This window comes from Staurois parvus, unplaced genomic scaffold (assembly GCF_062004578.1).
Source record: "Staurois parvus isolate SC_StPar_1 unplaced genomic scaffold, SC_StPar_1.0 ptg000153l, whole genome shotgun sequence".
Taxonomy (NCBI): Eukaryota; Metazoa; Chordata; class Amphibia; order Anura; family Ranidae; genus Staurois; species Staurois parvus.
The window spans coordinates 15,922,939-15,943,363 of record NW_028317949.1 but is presented as its reverse complement, the minus strand read 5'-3'; the positions used below and the strand labels follow the sequence as shown (position 1 = coordinate 15,943,363).

Here is a 20,425-nt window from a genome sequence, read left to right as displayed (position 1 = left end):
CCCTGGCCTGATATGGACTTAACATGCAAGATTTTTCCCAAAACCACAATGAATGTTAAGAGGGGTGCCCTTAAGGGCCCCACAACAGCCCATGAAGAATTTCCAACAGGGCACAATAAGATAAACATGAAGATGCTACTGAAGAATGTTCAGTTCACTCCATCCAACCAATCAGAGGTGTCTTGCGGCGAAGTAAAGAATTGCACTTTTCCATTTGCTACTACTCTTAATTTTGCAAGGTACAGCATACTGTAAGCCATATTTTTGCCCCAAAAATGTTGTTTAACCACTGAGAATGCAACTCTCTGCTTCTGGGTGGTCATGGAGAAGTCCAGGAAGATAGATATGTGATTTCCATTATAGGGTAGCTCCCTTAGATTACGAGCTGCTCGTAGGATGTTTTCCTTATCCTGGAAATCAGCGGCTTAATCAGCAAGGGTCTTGGTGGCGCACCAGAAGGTAAGGTGCGCAGGGATACACGATGAGCCCTCTTTATTGCAAACAAGGAGGAAAGCATATCCAAGCTCATATTGGTTTTGATCCATTGTTCCATGAAGTGTTCTGGTTATTTTCCCTCAGAGCACTCTGGAAACCCTACAAAGCGGATATTGTTCTTTCAAAGATGATCTTCTATGTCATTCAATTTAGAGGAATAATCTGTTGTTGAGATATAAAAACATCATTCTGTACAGGGTGAAGCACGTCTTCTACATCACTAATCCTTTGTTCTGTGGATGACGCAGAATGGATAGGTCTACCTTAAATGAATCAATCTGAGTTGTCAATGCAGATTGGCAAGAATATATGTTTCAGAGTCAATTCTGTGTCCTTCAGAGGCCATAGCTATAGTATAGGGGCATTCTGCAGGTGTCATGGCTGTGTTCTTCCCTCCAGTCTCTCTCCTCACTGCCAAGGCTCAGGGAGGCAGCAGTCACTGAGAGGGTGACAGAGGAGCTGGTGAGGGCAGGGGGGCCGAGTTCTGCTTGATTGTATTAGGGGACTTAACTTTGCAGCTGGGGCTAGTGGGGGGTGATTTCTTGGGACCAGTAGACCCAGAGGCACTCACCGTTCCCTTTCTGGCTTGGTCACACTGAGGCAGCCTGCTAGGATGCGGTGGGCCACCACCGCCATCTTGGGAGCTGCGGGGGGGCCCGAGGAGAGCCAATCCCTCATAGATTTTTGGACATGTTGCCCAATTTTGATCATCCCATTGGGTGCAGAAGGGCTGTGCAGTGCAGAGTAGTCCAGAACCGCCGTTTGGGTGCCTGCTGTGCCAGCAGGATGGAGCTGGAAAGATGGCGATGGTGGTGGAGCTCAGCTATGGAGCTACTGACATGCACATGACTGGACATGCCGCCCAATTTTTATTTTGAAATGGAGTCATTTTGGGGTAGCTTTTGGAGTCATGTCACTCCTGAGCCACTGTAAATGCATTTTGGTGGCAAAAAACTTGTATTTTAGCCATTGATGGCAGGATGTACTCCCTTGTTTCCATGCCCCACCACCATGTGACTAAAGCATACTTGTGTGGTGTTCTAATTTGTATGAGTAAAGTATTTTATAACATCATTACCCATGTACTGTATATACATAAGAAACAACACAAAATAAAAACAATTTTTATTTTATTTTTTTTGCTTTAATTTCAAGTAACCCTGTTGAAAAATATTAATTACAAATGTTCAAGACATTCACAGTGTAACACTTCAAACTGTTTTCTATTCAAAATGGTGCAATTTTGGGGGTTCATGTTTTCAAATAGTATTTGATATTAGTTGATTCCAGAGAAATTAAAAAAACTAATTTCAGAAAAAACTGTACCTTGTCTTTTACATTTTAATGTGGTCAAAATCCCCAGAAAAATAATTTTTTTCATAATTTTCACCATTTTTTCTCGCATTTCTGAAAAAATAAAATAAAAACTAAGGTATATAGTTTAAAGTATGGCATCAACAGAAAGTACTATCAAGCAAAGACCTGCTAGGTTGACTGCAAAATAAAGCAACAATTATAAGGTGATCAGTCACATGTCCAAAACGTGAAAAAATCCCAGGGAGTTTATATAGCTTAAAGATGATGTGACTCAAGTAGTGAAGATACAATGCCAGTAGCAGAAAAGTGTATTAGAGGGTCAATTGTGCTTGAAATGGAACTAGTTGTTTCATGGACCATGGTTTCTAGATACTTTCTATCCAGCCTAAGATATTTTCAGTGAGTGTTCCATTACTTGAAATTATGGGGGTTATTTACTAAAACTGGAGAGCGCAAAATCTGGTAAACCTCTGCATATAAACCAGTCAGCTTCCTGGTTTTACTGCCAAAGCTTAATTGAACAAGTAGGAGTTATAACAATGCACAGCTGGACCAGATTCGGAATATTTAGCAGTCTGTAGGGTCCTCTTGTAGACTGGTGTAGTGTATAGTGTTTAGTAGCTGCCTGTGTGTCTCCTGTACATAGTAACTAGTCTTCATTATGACAGTGGCTCTCCTTTGTCCCTTTATGAAAATTTCCTCGTTCACTTTCAATGAACTGATGGCTGTTTGTGCCTGTACAGAAAGGTTCTGTACCTACTTTACTTATATCTGCAGGAGTTTGTCTTTAACTATGTCTGAAGAGGTCAATATATTTGCCCAGAATGGGATTCAGTCCTGATCTAGGGGTTTAGATAGATTTTTGGGGGGATGTTGTTTGCTTTTCAGTTGGCTGTGCTTGCGGTCTGCCTTTGCCCTAGAAGTTTTTTGAGTTTTAGTTTTGTAAAGAATTCCTCTGTCACTGCATTGTTGAATTTTTCTGGGCAGAATGTCTATCTTTTTGAGAGTACAGTTATTCCAGTTTCTATACGTTCATATGAAGAGAAGTTGACAACTCAGCTTGATCGTTGTTTTTGTGTGTCTGAGTTGAAGAGGCACCTTGCTTTAATTCTGAATCTTTGCAACTTTTTCTTTTTGCTTTTTATTAAAATTCCCTGTAGTCTGCTGTAAATAGATTGTAGTCTATCGTCCATCAGTGATGTCATTCTCCCACAGTCTGGATGTGTTCTGTATTTTCTTTCTGAAACTCTGTGTATAAATATGTGGGTTTCAGAACTGTATTCAGAATTGTATAAAGCCTAAATGAGTCTCAAAAGTTGGCATCTTTAAAACTGTAAGTTAGCTAAAAAAATGTTATCACTTAAAGTCCATTATTAGTAAATGGTTAACAAGTTACAAGATTCTGCTAGGGCTTTCTTATAAGAAATCTATACTTTATGGCACACTGTAATATGTGCTACCAGTGGAAGAGGGGAGAAAGTCACTCATCTCACTTATTCATCTTTGTTCAGAATGACACCTGCTTTCTATGACTTCAGCTGTTATCTCAGGCTTGCTTAAGCTACCCTGCTGGTCTCATGTGGTAAATATGAAATATTTATGTGCAATATTTCATTTTTACCCAGTTAAAATGCAGTATGTTTTTATAATCCTGAAATGATAAATATAAAACATACATAAAAATACCACAGAATCCTCTTAAAGGGCATTCATCAAAAAAGTTTGTCAGTGTACATCGATCAGCTATAACATTAGGATCATTGACAAGTTAGATAAATAACAATGATTATCTTGTTACAATGGCATCTGAAAGTCAGGTGGGATATATTAGGCTGTGAGTAAATGTGATGTGTCTATGAAGTTGATGTGTTGAAGGAAAAAAAATGGGCATTGCAGTTTGTTGTGTATGGGGCTGTGTAGCCTCAGACCAGTCAAGGTGCCCATGCCTTCCAAAGCCAAAAGTACTTACAGTGGACATGTGAGCATCAGAACTGGAACACTGAGCAATGGAAGAAGGTGTTCTGGTCTGCTGAATTATGTTTTCTTTTACATAATGTAGATAGCTGGGTGTTTGTGTGTCACTTACCTGGGGAAGAGATGGCACCAAGATGCAGTATGGGAAGAAGGCAAGCCGGTGGAGGCATTGTGATGTCTTGGGAAATGTTCTGCTGAGAAACCTTGGGTCCTGCTATCATGTGGATGTTACTTTGACAATTACCACCTATTTAAACAATGTTGCTGAACACATACACTGCTTTATAGAAAACATATTCCCTGATGGCAGTGGCCTTTTTCAGCAGGCAGAATGGCTTGAGGAACACACCAAGTTTAAGGTGTTGACATGGCCTCCAAATTCTCCAGATTTCAGTCCAACCCAGCACCTGTGAGATGTGCTTGAAAAACAAGTCTGATCAATGGACACATCTTGCATTTTATAGTACTTAAAGGATCTACTACCGACAGTTTGGTTCCAGATACCACAGTATACCTTCAGAAGTCTACTGATGTCTGTGCCTTGATGGGTCAGGGCTGTTTTGGTGGCAAAGGAGGACCTCTTTAACATTAGGTGGGTGGTCATAAAGTTATGCCGGATTGGTGTATATTAACCCTTCCTTTTAACTGTATTTTGTGTGTGTTCATGATGTGTTTTGCTTTTATTTAATCGCTTTATGTTTGTCCTACTAGATTACAGATAAAGAAGCAATCTGTCAGATTCAAGATCTGTAATAGATTAGGCTGCTTTGTAGCAGGGGGATATCTGTATGATCAGATCACACCAATAGCTTAACCTTGATTGGGTTGATTTGAGGGAACTTAAAACATTATTAAAATCTGCTTTTTAACTTGTACCTATAATAAGGCTTACCTGTAGGAATAGTAAATATCTCCTTAACATGCACCATTTAGAAGTTATTCATATTTGTAGCAACTGGTGATGTCCCCAGCACATGCACATGGTACTCTAAATGGATGGCATACTCGAGAGTGCCGTGCATTCAGAGCACCTTTCAGTGATCGTGACTCCCACGTGCATGCCCGGCAGTGATGACATTGCATATTGGCCATTCAACAGCTGGAGCATGGAAACCCAGATGAAAAATTGAAGCTCTGTCAGAGGTGACGGTGCAAGACTGGAGGGATCTGGTTTACAGGTACGTCTGTCATAATGTGCCAGTATGTGGTATACACTGGCACAATATGACATTAACCTGCAGGGGCACCAGTTTTTTTTTCCACAAGGGACTTTGCTACCACTTTAAACATTTTCAAACATTTCCTTGTCTGCTCCTTCTAAAAAAGCGAATTGGTAAAGAGATGCTTTGAGAGCCTTGACGTAAACTACTATGACCCTGAAACCTGGAAAAAAAATCCCAGAAGGCCCTATGTGACTGTTATTAGTCATTTAAATAGAAAATATGTATTGGTTTCCTCATTTCTCTCCTAATTTCTCTCAGGTTTATCATGTTAAAGGTTGCACAATTATACATCGCTCAAAAAAATTTCAAAACACTTTGAAACCACATCAGATCTCAATGAGGAAAATATCATGCTGGATATCTATGCTGATATGGCCTGGGTAATGTGTTAGGAATGTAAAGATGCCCCATCGCTTGATGGAAATTAAAATTATCAACCTGCAGAGGACTGAATTCAAAGACAACCCAAAAATCAAAGTGAAAAAATGATGTAGTAGGCTAGTCCATTTTGCTGACATTTCATTGCAGCAACTCAAAATGGTACTCGGTAGTTTGTATGGCCCCACGTCCTTACATGCATGCCTGACAATGTTGGGGCATGCTCCTAATGAGATGACGGATTGTGTCCTGGGGTATTTCCTTTCAGATCTGGACCAGGGCATCACTGGGCTTCTGGAAAGTCTGAGGTGCAACCTGGTGGTGTTAGATGAACCGAAACATGATATCCCAGAGGTATTCTATTGGATTTATGTCAGGTGAGCATGGAGGCTATTCAATGGTATCAATTCCTTTACCCTCCAGGAGCTGCCTGCATACTCTTGCCACATGAGGCTGGACATTGCCATGCATCAGGAGGACCCCAGGACCCACTGTACCAGTGCAGGATCTGACAATGGGTCCAAGAATTTCATCCCGATACCTAATGGAAGTCAGGGTGCCCTTGTCTAGCCTGGACATCCCTCCATGGATATGCCTCCCCAGACCAGTACTGACCCACTGTCAGGATCCAGGTGTTCTGCGGCATCGCGTCGGGCGGTGCATGCGCAGAACACCAACTCTCTCTACCCGGCGGGCGGTAGGACCTGGCCGCGCATGGCAGCGGCGGGGTTCACGCATGCGCACTTGGGATCACGGACGCGCGCCTGGCACCAATGACAGCGGGAGGCGGGCTATTTAAACGTAGGAACAGGTATGTTAGTTGCCGTTTGGTCTTGTATCCTGTGTCCTGTATCCTGTTCCTGTGTTGCTGTATACTCCGTTGCCGACCTCTGCTTGTTCCTGATCCTGCTCTCTCCTGTTTGACCCCTGGCTTGCCTGGCTACTCTTCTGTCTGATCCCTGGTACTGTATTTGCCCGCATCCTGCTGAACCTGGCTTGTGACCTGACCATTCTTAGCTCGCTCCTCTGTACCTCGCTGCCCGCATAATACCGACCCGGCCTGTCTGACCACGCATACCGTATCCATCCATCCATCCGGTTTGGATCAGACCTGTGTATCTGTCTGCCTCTTCCAAAGTAGATTCCGTTCCTGCACTCCCCTGTCAGTATTCTCTACCACCGCAGGACGCACTCGGGGGTCGCGACCTGGTTTCAGTCTGCACCAAGTCCATCCCCACCATCAGGGGCCCTGGTGAACAGCAGGCTGGGACTTAGACCCCGCGCCCTGGGAGCGTCCGTGCGGTGGGCTGCTAGAGACTCTGCCAGGTGGCTTAACACCCACTAACAAAACGGTCATGCTGAACACCATTCTCCACATCTTCTCCAGACCCTTGCACATCTGTTACATGTGCTCAGGGTGAACCTGCTCTCATCTGTGAAAAACACAGGGCACCAATGGTGGACCTGCCAATTCTTGTGTTCAATGGCAAATGTCAATCGAGCTCTATGGTGCCGGGCAGTGAGCACAGGGCCCAATAGAGGATGTTAGGCCCTCAGGCCACCCTCATGAAGTCTGTTGCTGATTGTTTGGTCAGAGACATTCACATCAGTTTCCTGTTGAAGGTCATTTTGTATTGCTCTGGGAGTGCTCATCCTATTCTTCTTTGCACAAAGGAGCAGATACCGATTCTGCTGATGGGTTAAGGACCTTCTATGGCCTTGTTCAGTCCTCCTAGAGTAACTGCCTGTCTCCTGGAATCTCCTCCATGCTCTTGAGACTGTGCTGGGAGACGCAGCAAATCTTCTGGCAATGGTACGTATTGATGTGCCATCCTAGAGGAGTTGGACTGCCTGTGCAACCTCTGTAGGGTCCAGGTATTGCTTCATGCTACCAGTAGTGACACTAACCCTAACCTAATGCAAAACTAGTGAAAAACAGTCAGAAAAGATGAGTAGGGAAAAAATATGTCCTCCAACTGTAAAACTATTCCTGTTTTGGGGGTTGTCTCATTGTTACCCATCTAGTGCACCTGTTTTTAATTTAATTAACACCAAAGCAGCTGAAACTGATTAACAACCCCCTCTGCTACTTAACTGACTAGGTCAATATCCCAGGAGTTTAATTGACTTGATGTTATACTCTGTTTAAAAAGTGTTCCTTTAATTATTTGAGCAGTGTATTTTCCATGTTTACTCCTCCCAAAATACATAATAAAGGTAGTCATCCTATAGCTTTAACTACAATTAGAAATTAGATCACATAATCAGTAGTTAAATCAATTGTGTCTCCTTATACTACTAATACTGTATATTTATATTTCTATTGACTTCAAATAGTACTTCAGATACAAGATTCTTGACAATGAAAGTTAAACCTTCCTGTTATATTAAAGCATGACTTTTTTTCAGTTAGATTACAGGAAAGCATACAGTTCTGGCACCTCCAGCAGTGAATGTATTTAATGGCAAGGGATGCTGGGGTGTGCTGGAGGGTCCATTGATGCTGGCTGCTGGGGGATCTATTGTAGCTGTCTATTGTTTATTTTTTATTGTAGCTGTCTATTGTTGCAGGGGGTCTGTTGTTGCTTGAGAGGTCTTTTTTTGCTGCTGGTGATCTAATATTGCTTAGAGGGATATACTGTTGCAGGAGGGGACTATTGTTGCTGGCTGCTGGGAAATCTATTATTTCTGGCTGGGATCTATTGTTACTGTGCGGATCTACTTTTGATGAGTATTTGCACCTATTCTCTGAGAAAAAAAGCCCTGGGTTAAAGAAATGCTAAAATCCCCTTCTATTGGGTATTTAAAAAGAATTGTGCCACACCACTTTTTCAATACTATGATTATAAAACCTCAGTGCTATTAACTTCTATTCCAAAAAATAAGTGAATGCTTTTAATGCTGCTGCCACCATATTTGGAAAAAACAACACTGTGTTCAATTTTGCTTAATGATGAGTAGCACTGCACTTTTCTATATAGTGTTTTTCTGAAAATGCTTCCAACTCTTATATGCTATTTATGCTAATGCAATCATATAGCAATCCTATTACATCATAATAATTATGTAAAATACATTAAAATAAACCCGTGCCAATATGTGAGAATAACCCTCACACATCACAAAAAAATTACACTTGTGCCATAAAACTATCAACCAACATCTATAAAATAAAGTAAGAGAAAATATAATCCAAAATGATTAGTGATCTCAAAATATCACGTCAATCAATATAAAAGTCCCAAATGAACAAATGAATGTCCCAAGTGCGTAAAATAAATCAGTTCTCCCTAATCTTCTTTGTTCAACACCACTATGAATCTGCCACCAAAATATACTAAATAAACTCACAAGAGGTGTTTGCTGTTGAGTTACCAACCAGCTATTAGCACATTCCCCTTTGGAAGCAATAATCTGCAGATTTAAAGACTTCTCAAATATTCTCGGATGCCAGTAACATTCCGACCACCCAAATAAAGAGAAGGAAAGAGAAAAGGAACTTGCATAGCATAAGATCCTTAATATCAGTATTTTATTAAAAAAGCATATAAGCTCATATTGTAGTCTGTCTCGACTGACACAAGTATCACAGCATAGGATATCATATAAAAGCAATTCACTCCGGCCACGATACCTGGCCCGAGCTGACAAGCAGGTGTGTATGGTAACGTCAAATTTCCGAAGCCCTGTCCACACACGTTTCCTCATCTGATGTCTTCCAGGGGCAGAAGGACGTGCATCACCAACCACACCACATTTATGCAAATAAAATCCATAATATATGAACTGGCATGTAACCACATAAAATATTTCTTATTTCCATTAAACTGGCTAATCTTTATTAGGGGCTTCAGACTTTTGACGTCACCATACATGCCGGCATGTCAGCTCAGGCTAACGGACAACTGTCTAAAAGCGGAAAACCTCTCAGCCAAAAAATTACATAGGAGGGGTTTAATCATTCCTTACTCTATCCAAATATGAAAAAAACGTAAATGGTTTGAGGACCACCCACCTGCAATGGCCCGTACAGGCACAGTGATGTACCTGTGCATTGCTGGCCTCGAGATATGGGGCCCGTGCACCCCTGCCCAATGGTTGTTACATAACGGGAGTTAGTCAGCAGTTCCTGGCCAATGATTCATGCCCAGGACTTGCTGATCGGCTATGTCCAATCACAGCCCAGAGCAGGGAGAAGAAGCAGGGAGAAGAAACAAAGTGATGTTTAGTAAAAAAGCAGCACACAATACACACATTACACATTGTTAGACACACATTTAACCCCTTGATTACCCAAGATGTAAACCCTTTCTCAGCCAATGTCATTAGTAAAGTGACAGTGTATAATATTATCACTATATTAATGTCACTGGTGATGTCAGTGGCAGTTAGTCAGTTCTCACCCAGTGTCAGTGTCAGATTGATTGCCACACTATCACAGTCCCAGTATAAGTCACTGATTACCACCATTAGTAGTATTAAAAAAAAAGTAAACTAAGTTGAGCAAAACTGAGGTATTGGCATAGCACTTACAGTATATGTGGGACAATATACTAGTGTTTGAAACCTACACTGGTTAAATGACTCTATTGTGTGTACTTATAGGATCAATGACTACTGGAAAACCAATAGTACCATGTCCTCTATAATGAGAGGAAAATGTTTTAAGGCTACCGTGCAAAGGCTTATTTCATGTTTATTATAGCAGACTTGAAAAGAATGCAAAATCTATTACAGCTTCTTTAGAGCCAACTACATAAACTGGCTAGAAAAAGAGAACATTAACTACTTCTGCAAGATAAAAAAAAGAGAATTCTATACACCACTCAAAGAAGTTCAAACTTAACCACTTGCCTACCGGACACTTATACCCCCTTCGTGCCCAGACCAATTTTCAGCTTTCAGCACTGTCACACTTTGAATGACAATTGCGCAGTCATGCAACACTGTACCCATATGAAATTTTTATGATTTTTTTTCACACAAATAGAGATTTCTTTTGGTGGTACTTAATCGCTGCTGGGTGTTTTATTTTTTGCGCTATAAACAAAAAAAAGCAAAAAATTTGAAAAAAAAAAGTTTTTCTTTGTTTCTATTATAATATTTTGCAAACAGGTAATTTTTCTCCTTCACTAATGTACATTGATGAGGCTGCACTGATGGGCACTGATGAGGTGGCACGGATAGGCAGCACTGATAGCAGGCACTGATGAGGAGGCATGGATGATGCTGCACTGATATGCAGCAATGATGGGCACTGATAGGCGGCACTGATAGGTGGCACTGATCGGCAGCACTGATAGGTAGCAGTGACTGACGGCACTGACTAGTGGCACTGCTGGCCACTGATGGGCGGCACTGCTGAGCAGCACTGATGGGTGGCACTTATGGGGGGCACTGCTGGACATTGGTGGGTGGCACTGCTGGGCACAGGTGAGTGGAACGTCTGGGTGGCACTGCTGGGTAATTTATCATCAGGACACTAATCATCAGTGCCGGTTATCGGCAGTACTTTCCTCACACTGTGACAGCGTGAGGAAAGTGCAGCCGATAACAGGCAACTGTATTTCCCTGGTGATCTGCTGTGTCATTGGACACAGATGATCATGTGGTAAAAGGCCATTGTGATTGTCGTTTTACCACAACACGTGATCAGCTGTGTCCGTAGGACACAACGATCACAGACATCGCCGTGTGAGCTCACAGCTGGGGGTGTGCAGGAGGGCATGTTCTGGGATGACGTCATATGATACCGTACCAGGACTGGGCAACCACACTGTAGCCATCATTCGGCTATAGTGTGGTTGCCAAGTGGTTAAACCAAGGCTGGTAGTCCACTTGTTTATTTTGCCAGACATGAGTACGCCCCCCGATTCCTAAGGTTAGGGATAAAATGGGCAGCTTCACACAATAAGATGACACCCTGGATGATTTCCCCTTCTTTTACTCCTCATTGTACACATCTCCCGTACAATACTCTTTTGAACAGTTACCTACCTATCCTGATAACACATCTCTATCTATGCTATTCCTCTAGACTATGAAAAGAATTTGTAATCTCACATTTTCCAAGCCACAAACCATCAGGCCTGGGCAGTTTTCCAGCTGGACAACATAAAAAATGTAGACAAATGCGTAGTTTTCAACTTAATACATTCAATGCAGCCCTAGAGGCAGGAATACTTCCCCATTCAAGAAGCACTTATGATTTTTATTCTGAATATCTACAGAAAACATTGCCTTTGAAAAGCACCGAAATTGTTCTGATCCAAACGTCAGCCACCCATATTTATGTACTTTTATAATGCTGTAAATTTACACAGCACTTAACACACACACATATACAGTGTATATATATATATATATATATATATATATATAGTATATACACTCATCGGCCACTTTATTAGGTACACCTTGCTAGTACCAGGTTGGACCCCCTTTTGCCTTCAGAACTGCCATAATTCTGTGTGGCATATATTTAACAAGGTGTTGGAAACATTCTGCAGAGATATTGGTCCATATTGACATGATAGCATCAAGTAGTTGCTGCAGACCTGTTGGCTGCACATCCATCATGTGAATCTCCCATTCCACTACATCCCAAAGTTGCTATATTGGATTGAGATGTGGTGACTGTGAAGGCCATTGGAGTACAGTGAACTCATTGTCATGTTCAAGAAACCAATTTGCGATGATTTGAGCTTTGTGACATGATGCATTATTGTGCTGGAAGAAGCCATCAGAAGATGGGTACACTGTAGTCATAAAGGGATGGGCATTGTCAGCAACAATACTCAGGTAGACTGAAACGATACTTAGGTTGAAACGATGCTCATTTGGTACTAAGAAGCCCAAAGAGTGCCAAGAAAATATCCCCCACACCATTACACCACCACTACCACCAATAGGTGTACCTAATAAAGAGCCTGTGAGTGTATATTGTACATTCACATTAGTCCTGGCCCTCTAAAATATCTTAGATAATGTTACTAAAATATCAACTCATAAATGCAAGTCAAACTTAGACATTTTTTAGTTGACAAATTATGGCACTACATGAAAATAAAACTGCATATTCCTTGCTATCATTGATGGAAATTGATCTATACCAAACACTACACCAAACATATTAAAACCAGCCATAGACAAATTTTACCAGAAACCAGGAACTGGCTTAAAAAGTTTGGAGCCAACAAAATGCAGTTGGACACATTGGTGACCAGCATTACCAAGTCCACTTGTATTGATACACAGTAAGGTACAGTTGTGACCAAAATTATTCAACCCCCACTGAAATTGAGTGTTTTGGCCAGTTTGACATTGCTTTTGATCATTCAGTCATCTTGCTTACATTTACATTAAAGAGGCACTTGTAGGTCAGACAAATATAACATAACAGTTATAATGAAATAACCACAAATGTCTTTTCTGTGCTCACAGCATTATCAGTTTTATTCAACCCCCAAGTGACATTCAATCTTAGTACTTAGTACAGCATCCTTTTACAGTTATAACAGCTTTTAAACGTGAAGCATAGCTTGACACAAGTGTCTTGCAGCGATCTACGGGTATCTTCGCCCATTCTTCATGGGCAAAGGCCTCCAGTTCAGTCACATTCTTAGGCTTGCGCACTGCAACTGCTTTCTTTAAGTCCCACCAGAGGTTCTCAATCGGATTTAAGTCTGGTGACTGCGATGGCCACTCCAAAATGTTCCAGCCTTTCCTCTGCAACCATGCTCTAGTGGACTTGGAGGTATGCTTGGGATCATTGTCCTGTTGAAAGGTCCAACGTCTCCCAAGCCTCAGGTGTGTGACGGACTGCATCACGTTTCCATCCAATATCTCCTGGTACTGAAGAGAATTCATGGTACCTTGCACACGCTGAAGCTTCCCTGTACCTGCAGAAGCAAAACAGCCCCAAAGCATGATTGACCCTCCACCATGCTTCACAGTAGGCAAGGTGTTCTTTTCATCATAGGCCTTGTTCTTCCTCCTCCAAACATAGCGTTGATCCATGGGCCCAAACAGTTCTAATTTTGTTTCATCAGTCCACAGAACACTATCCCACAACTTTTGTGGTTTGTCCACATGGCTTTTGGCATACTGCAGTCGACTCTTCTTATTCTTTGGAGACAGCAAGGGGGTACGCCTGGGAGTTCTGGCACGGAGGCCTTCATTACGCAGTGTGCGTCTTATTGTCTGGGCTGAAACTTCTGTACCCACATCTGACAAATCTTTTCTCAGTTCCTCAGCAGTCACACGGGGACTTCTCTCCACTCTACGCTTCAGGTAGCGCACAGCAGTCGAAGTCAGCATCTTCTTTCTGCCACGACCAGGTAGCGTTTCAACAGTGCCCTTTGCCTTGAATTTGCGAATGATGCTTCCTAAGGTGTCTCTTGGTATGTTTAACATCTTTGCAATCTTCTTATAGCCATTGCCCTTCCTGTGAAGAGAAATCACCTCTTCTCTTGTCTTCCTGGACCATTCTCTTGCCTTCACCATGTTTGTAACCACACCAGTAAATGTCTAGAAGGAGCTGAGTATCACAGTCATTTTAAAGCTGCCTAATTGGTGCTTATTATGCTTGATTGCTGCTCGGTGACATCCACAGGTGTTTTCAATACCTGATGGAAAGCACCTGTATGAACCTCTGTTCTTCAGAGTGGTAGTCTTTAAGGGGTTGAATAATTGTGGCAATGAAGAAACCACATAAGAACCATTTACTACTGTATTACATAAACAATTGATGTCATTTTAGTTGCATTTGGGTAGTTACAACGTCCTTGTAGGATTTGATTCTGAATACAATTCCAAATGTACACTATAGTCCCTAAACCCCTTTACAGCATTGGGGGTTGAATAATTTTGGTCACAACTGTATATGAAATATTAGATGACACATTCGGAATGAATCACAGCTTTCATTCCCTCACTACAGATTCTACCATTAATCACTCTTTCTCCCCAACTACATGCCACAGACAGTCACTGCATATGCCTCACATAAGTGTTCAGCACCACATAGAAATGCCAGGGGAAAGTAAGGAAATTCTAAAGTGAAGTGCGTTTAAAACAACATGTATAATAAAAACTTAGTGGGTACTCATAAGCAATAAATGATTCATAGCTTATCACAAATGCCCACAGCTTCTCCTGATGGACGTGATGATGTCACAGCTAGGTTCTTACCTACGCATTTCATCCAAAGGGACATATTCATCTGAAGGGACGATTGGGGTGTAAACCTTATGGAATTACTGTATCTAAATATGATAAAAAAAACTTTACATACTTAATATGTCTATGCCAAGAAGGTCATACTATTAACACAGAAGGAAGCATGTTCTCCCTCTTTAGCTAAATGGAAACAAAAGGTTAATTCTAATCTGTACAAACATACCTAGGAGCTTTGGAAAAATTTTAGAAAAATTGAGGACCCTGTATTCATTCCACTCATACACTCCTTTCATTGCAATGTGGTGTTGTATAATCTAGTAGTAACTATTGAACTCCTAACCATAAGACTGAAACAAAGAGGACTTTTTATATGAAGTTGTTATTTATGGTTTATGCTAAAGAAAGAAAAACAAACTATCTTTAAAAAAGAAGTGTATATTCATCACCACTACCTTGCAATTACTTATCAACTCAGACTCTACAGGCATACTTGTATAAAAGAGTCAGACACTTTCCTGGATAATTATTCCTTATAGTTTACTGCTCTATCTTATTAAGTTGTCAAGTACTATTGACTTAATCTAAAACTAAAAGTTAAGGTCTGCCCAACAAATGTTTCATTGTTTGTATTTCCAAGGAAAGCAAGCAAAGAAATTACAATCTTTCCTCTAAAATATGATACCTAGACAAATTTTTTGCCAAAAATATCTGATGTCTTATTCTCAGCTTAGAAATATAAATCCTTTATGTACAAGATTTTTATTTTCTAAAAGTTGAAGTTAGCTACTTTCAAAACTCTTTTGTAACCATTAAAAGAGAAAGGGAAATAGTCACGATCAGAGTCATTTTGTCTTTAATTAAAGATTATCAAACTGGCTTCTAATTTTGTCATACCACTTTCTCAAGTGTAATTTGCTTAAAAAAATCTACTTTTAAGAATACATTTTTATGTATTTAGCCCTCTAAATTATGTCAAGCCTTTAGCAGTCATTTCGTTAATGACATGTTAAGACAAATTCAAGGGGTTCATAGATGCATGGGATTAAATTATAATAGTCTTCCAAACAGTGTTGACTTGATAATACTTAGTCAAAATATGTGGGCAACAAATGGTAAAGCCAGACATAAAGAATTTTCTTTATGGCATAAGCAATGTCAATCTCTGTATTTTTCTCAATATAATAGTTAAAGAAACTACTCTTTACTTTGCCTTTCACTGATTATAGTGAAGGTAAACATAAACATTAAAAAAATGACTACTATTAAACAGGTTTGGGGCAACATTCAATCAATAAATCATCTCACCTCACTATTTTTTACCTTTCCTGCTTCATCAGGAGCATCTGCATACAGTATATCACACCTATGACAGACACTGAAAATGTTACATTGCTAATGTGTGTATGTGTGTGTATATATATATATATATATATATATATATACACATATACATACACACATTATGTTGTTTTAGTAAATATAACTTAATACATTCATTGCTCTACAGTAAAGGACTATGGGCATGAATTGAGTATATGGTTGCAAGTTTATTCTTAAAATATTTTTTGTTCACAGCTTATTCAAACAGTAAGTGCTGTAGACAAAGATGAACCTCTTCGGGGACATACTTTTTTCTTTGAGACGGCTCCAGAATTTTCTGCCAATCCAAACTTTACAGTCATAGACAATAAAGGTAAGTAAAGCTTACTTTTTATGTTTGCTAGAACACATTGCTTTTGTTAATCAAATAACTCCAATGTTTTCTCTGTTTGTTCTAAATTACAGACAACACTGCAAGTATCCTTACAAAGAGAAACAGATATAACAGGCATAAAATAAGTACATATACATTGTCAATAATTATTTTTGACAATGATTACCCAGTTCAAAGTAGCACTGAAACGTTAACTATACAAGTATGTGCCTGTGACAAGAAGGGAAATGTGCTGTCATGCAATGCAGAAGCTTTCTTACTCCCAGCTGGACTGAGTACTGGAGCGTTGATTGCAATTTTGCTTTGTATCTTGATTCTTCTCAGTAAGTTACTTATGATGTATGAACCATTCACTCCAGTGTGTTGGTAATTGTGGTTGATAATTAAAGAGAACATTAGTGAGAGTTTAGATGTGCTTGATAAATGATATACAACACCTTTAGCTGTATGAGATGACTCTAACAATGGCAAGGAGACAATAACACATTTTGACACTGTATTATATATTGTATGTCCTTTTTTGAACTGTGCATCAAAATAAGGAATTTACTGAAAGTTGATTGTCTAAAAAAATAATTATATCTATATATATATATATATATATAGATTAGGTATTTTGAAAAGGAAACATTTTGAAAACTGCACAAAGTAAAGGGATATGATAGGCAATAGTTAAGACTTTGATGAAAAGAAAATAACACTACTGTGACAGTTTAGACATAACCGCTCCCAAGGAAAAACTTGAGTTAAGCTTGCTACAGTGGGATCCCATACCCCCTTTTACCCCACTCTTCTCTTCTCTCTATGCCCCTTTCCCACCCCCACCCCCCCACCCCCCTTTGGTGTCCTCTAGCCCATCTTTCATCTCCCTTTGGTTTAGCCAATCATCTTTTGGCTGACATCTCTTCTTCCTCTAGATTTGTTCAAAGAATCTCTGTACTCAGCTCTGATTTAAATATGCTACATGCCCCTCCCCAGAGTATGATGGCATTAATTGATCCACATAGCAGTCGTTCAGTACTCTTCTTATTTTTTTAGAGGCTCCCCTGGATGGGATGTCGGACTACCGCCCCAGTGTTTACTCCTGCCATTTGTGCACACCTGCAGGTGTATCCTACTCTAACTTTCCACCTTTTTACCAGATGATGCATTGCTCCTGGACTACCAGCCTACTCTAGTTTATCCTGTTTGAGTCCTCTTTTGTTAAACACTTTTTTGCAATGTGTGTTTGCATGGTTTTGTCCATGTCTATTGTCTCTTGTATTATGTTTGTTGATGGCTTGCATTCACCATCATTTATTCTTCATTCCTGTTATGCAGGCCTGATTTTCTCCAATAAAAATATTTGAACACAAAGAAAATTAGATAACTCATACTAAATAAAATTGAATGTGTGCTTACAAACAAATTGTATGGACAAAAATTAGTTTAAACAATCAGCTACTGATAGTTATCTAAAGGAAGACTAATATATGGCTATACAAAATCTGTATGGTCACATTAAAATGAATGCATAAGGTGCGTGAAATAAATTAGCCACCTGCTGACACAAGTTAAAATTGATTTCATAGATTGCTTGAAAAATAAATTCTAACAAAGCAATGTGATCATCAGTGAAAAGAACGATGTAGCGCTGCGCTTGTGGCTGCAAATATATTTTATATTCTATTATATATAAGTTCTACAAAGCACCTCCCCAGTTAACAAAACTATATATGTTTGTAAGTAGTGAATAAACTGTCTTCCCACTGTGATCACTATTATACTATAGTACAATCTAATACACCAAATAAATGAGCTGTGATCAGTTTTTCATAGGTGCTACAATACATCTCCCCCATCGAGTGTAAACTTACATTTACTACTTATATATGATGCCTTAATAAATACTAAATGTAAGGTATACAAAGAAAAAAGGAATCACAGATCAATTATACATGTGCTATAGTGCACCTCCCCCACAATCAAACATCAAAAACCATCAGGACTGCAATGTCCTTTCCTCCTATGATGAAAGTTCAGTACAGTCTCTATTAGTCTTGGTGCTGCAGCGACTGTGCTCTTTGCTCAACAAAATGTGGTGATCAAATCAATCCTTCCACTCATGCTCCCCCTTTTCCACAACACTCACCATGATTTTTTGACATCTTTTGAAAGCAGGTCAAAAGCGCTCAAGGTTTATTCTCAATCCCTGATGTGCTATGTTCCTCTGGTACAATTATCCTGCTGGTTCCTAGATGTTCCTCTCCTTCGCATGGACCATCTCATGTAATACCAAGAGAGGGAAGCTCCCATAGTGTAATTACATTTATTAAAAGTGTAAAATTACAAAAGATTGCACTTACAGTGCTAAAAGAATAGTAGGTGCTTTAAGGAAACATTACAACCAGAAGACAACTTGCATTCCACTTCTCTGGTTTTAAAGTTTCCTTAAAGCGCCTACTATTCCTTTAATACTCCATTACACTCCACTAACATAGCATTAAAATAAAACTCCAAATCTGGCAGTCCTAACCCACACACAATGTTGGTTTTCCTTAAAATGAGTATGTGATTCTGGCTCTCATTTGCTGCCACACAAAAGTCTGAAACAGGGTTCAAGCTATACAGAAAATTTGTCCAGGAATCTATATAGGAAGTGTCCAGAAGAAAAACATTTCCCTGGGTAGTATGTTAATTTTAATGATTTGTATCCTTCCCAGACAAGTAAATGCATTCTTGTCCCAGTATATATTGGAGTTGATTTCCTAAAACTGGAGAGTGCAAAATATGGAGCAACTGTACATAGCAATCAGATTCTAACTTCAGCTTGTTCAATTAAGCTTTGAGAAAAAACCTGGAATCTGATTGGTTTCTATGTAGAGCTGCACCAGATTTTGCACTCTCCAGTATTAGTAAATCAACCCCATTGTGTTAATCCACTGGAGTTTTTTCTTCTCAAATTCCCCTCCAGACCATGACCTCATGCTTGAAAAAGTCTAACACTTTGTCAGCATCAAAGGACAAACTTTATCAGGGGAGATTATGCTATCTAACCCAATGAATAACATTACCTGTTGTGAATAATCTCTGGCTTCTGATACAAAACCAACTTGGTCTCAGTGGATTAGTTATTATTATTATTATACAGGATTTATATAGCGCCAACAGTTTGCTCAGCACTTTACAATATAACTGGAGACAATACAGCAACAATACATTTCAATACAAGAGGGATAGGAGGGCCCTGATCCTTGGATCTTACAATCTAGGAGTTGAACCATATATGGCTTGATTTTATCTATTAGGCTTTTTGCCAACACACATTTCTTTCAGTATTTAAAAAAATGGGCCAATAATTAGGACATTTAATGACATTTTTTCCTTCTTTGAGATTAAGGATAACATAAACTAGCAATGTTTCAAGATGCATTCTCTCCTCTGCAATGATTGAGTGGAAATATTCACATAGCTCCAATAAGTAATGCACATTTTAAAAATAACAATTTCTTGTAAGGCATCTGGACCAGATCCTTTTCCTGTAGCCATATCCTTCAAGGTCAAGGCTTTCTCTACAACAGTACTTTCCTAATCCAGGCTCTTCAAAATTTAGCTAGAAAGTGTGCAGTATATCACCTCTTCCAGATGATTTTTCCCCTCCATTTTTATAATGATTTAGGGATTGCCACTAGTAATCCTTAAACTGCTGTGCTATTTAGGACATCTTCACAATCTGTTTCCTAGTGATCAAGGTTAGTTTGTGAACAAATGCGTTATCTACTAATTTTTTCAGAGCACAAGCAACTTCCCATTCTTATTACTATGCTCATAACATTTTTATGGGCAATCCACCAAGCCCCATCTTTTTTTGCTTCCACTCCAGGCCTCTTAGTTGCTGGATTAATTTTAAATCATAAGATTGCTTTTTTCTTTTAATCTGTGAACCCTGGAAGATTAAATCTTCCTAATAATGGATTTCATTCTCCTGAATGAGCTGTTTTTATGCCCTAAAACTTTGCATCCAGAGCGTCCTAATCAACAGTGCTCTGGGACCTAGGGGAGAGAGAGGGTGAGCTATAAAGTGATCAGTGGAGGGAAGAATAGGACCTACTGTGGAGCTGTGGTGGTTCAAGCCCATGCATGCCTGTCAGTATCTGCTGGTGCT

At 39.8% G+C, this 20,425-nt stretch overlaps 1 protein-coding gene across 1 annotated transcript in view; it reads left to right on the top strand.

Moving 5' to 3' along the window:
• LOC149463734 (cadherin-9-like) overlaps positions 1 to 20,425 on the top strand; it is a 332,295-nt gene that overhangs the window by 309,022 nt on the left and 2,848 nt on the right. Inside the window, exons 10-11 of the mRNA XM_089674842.1 lie at positions 16,143 to 16,260; positions 16,353 to 16,604. Of these exons, the coding sequence (XP_089530968.1) occupies positions 16,143 to 16,260; positions 16,353 to 16,604 (370 nt within the window). The remainder of the gene's footprint in view (positions 1 to 16,142; positions 16,261 to 16,352; positions 16,605 to 20,425) is intronic.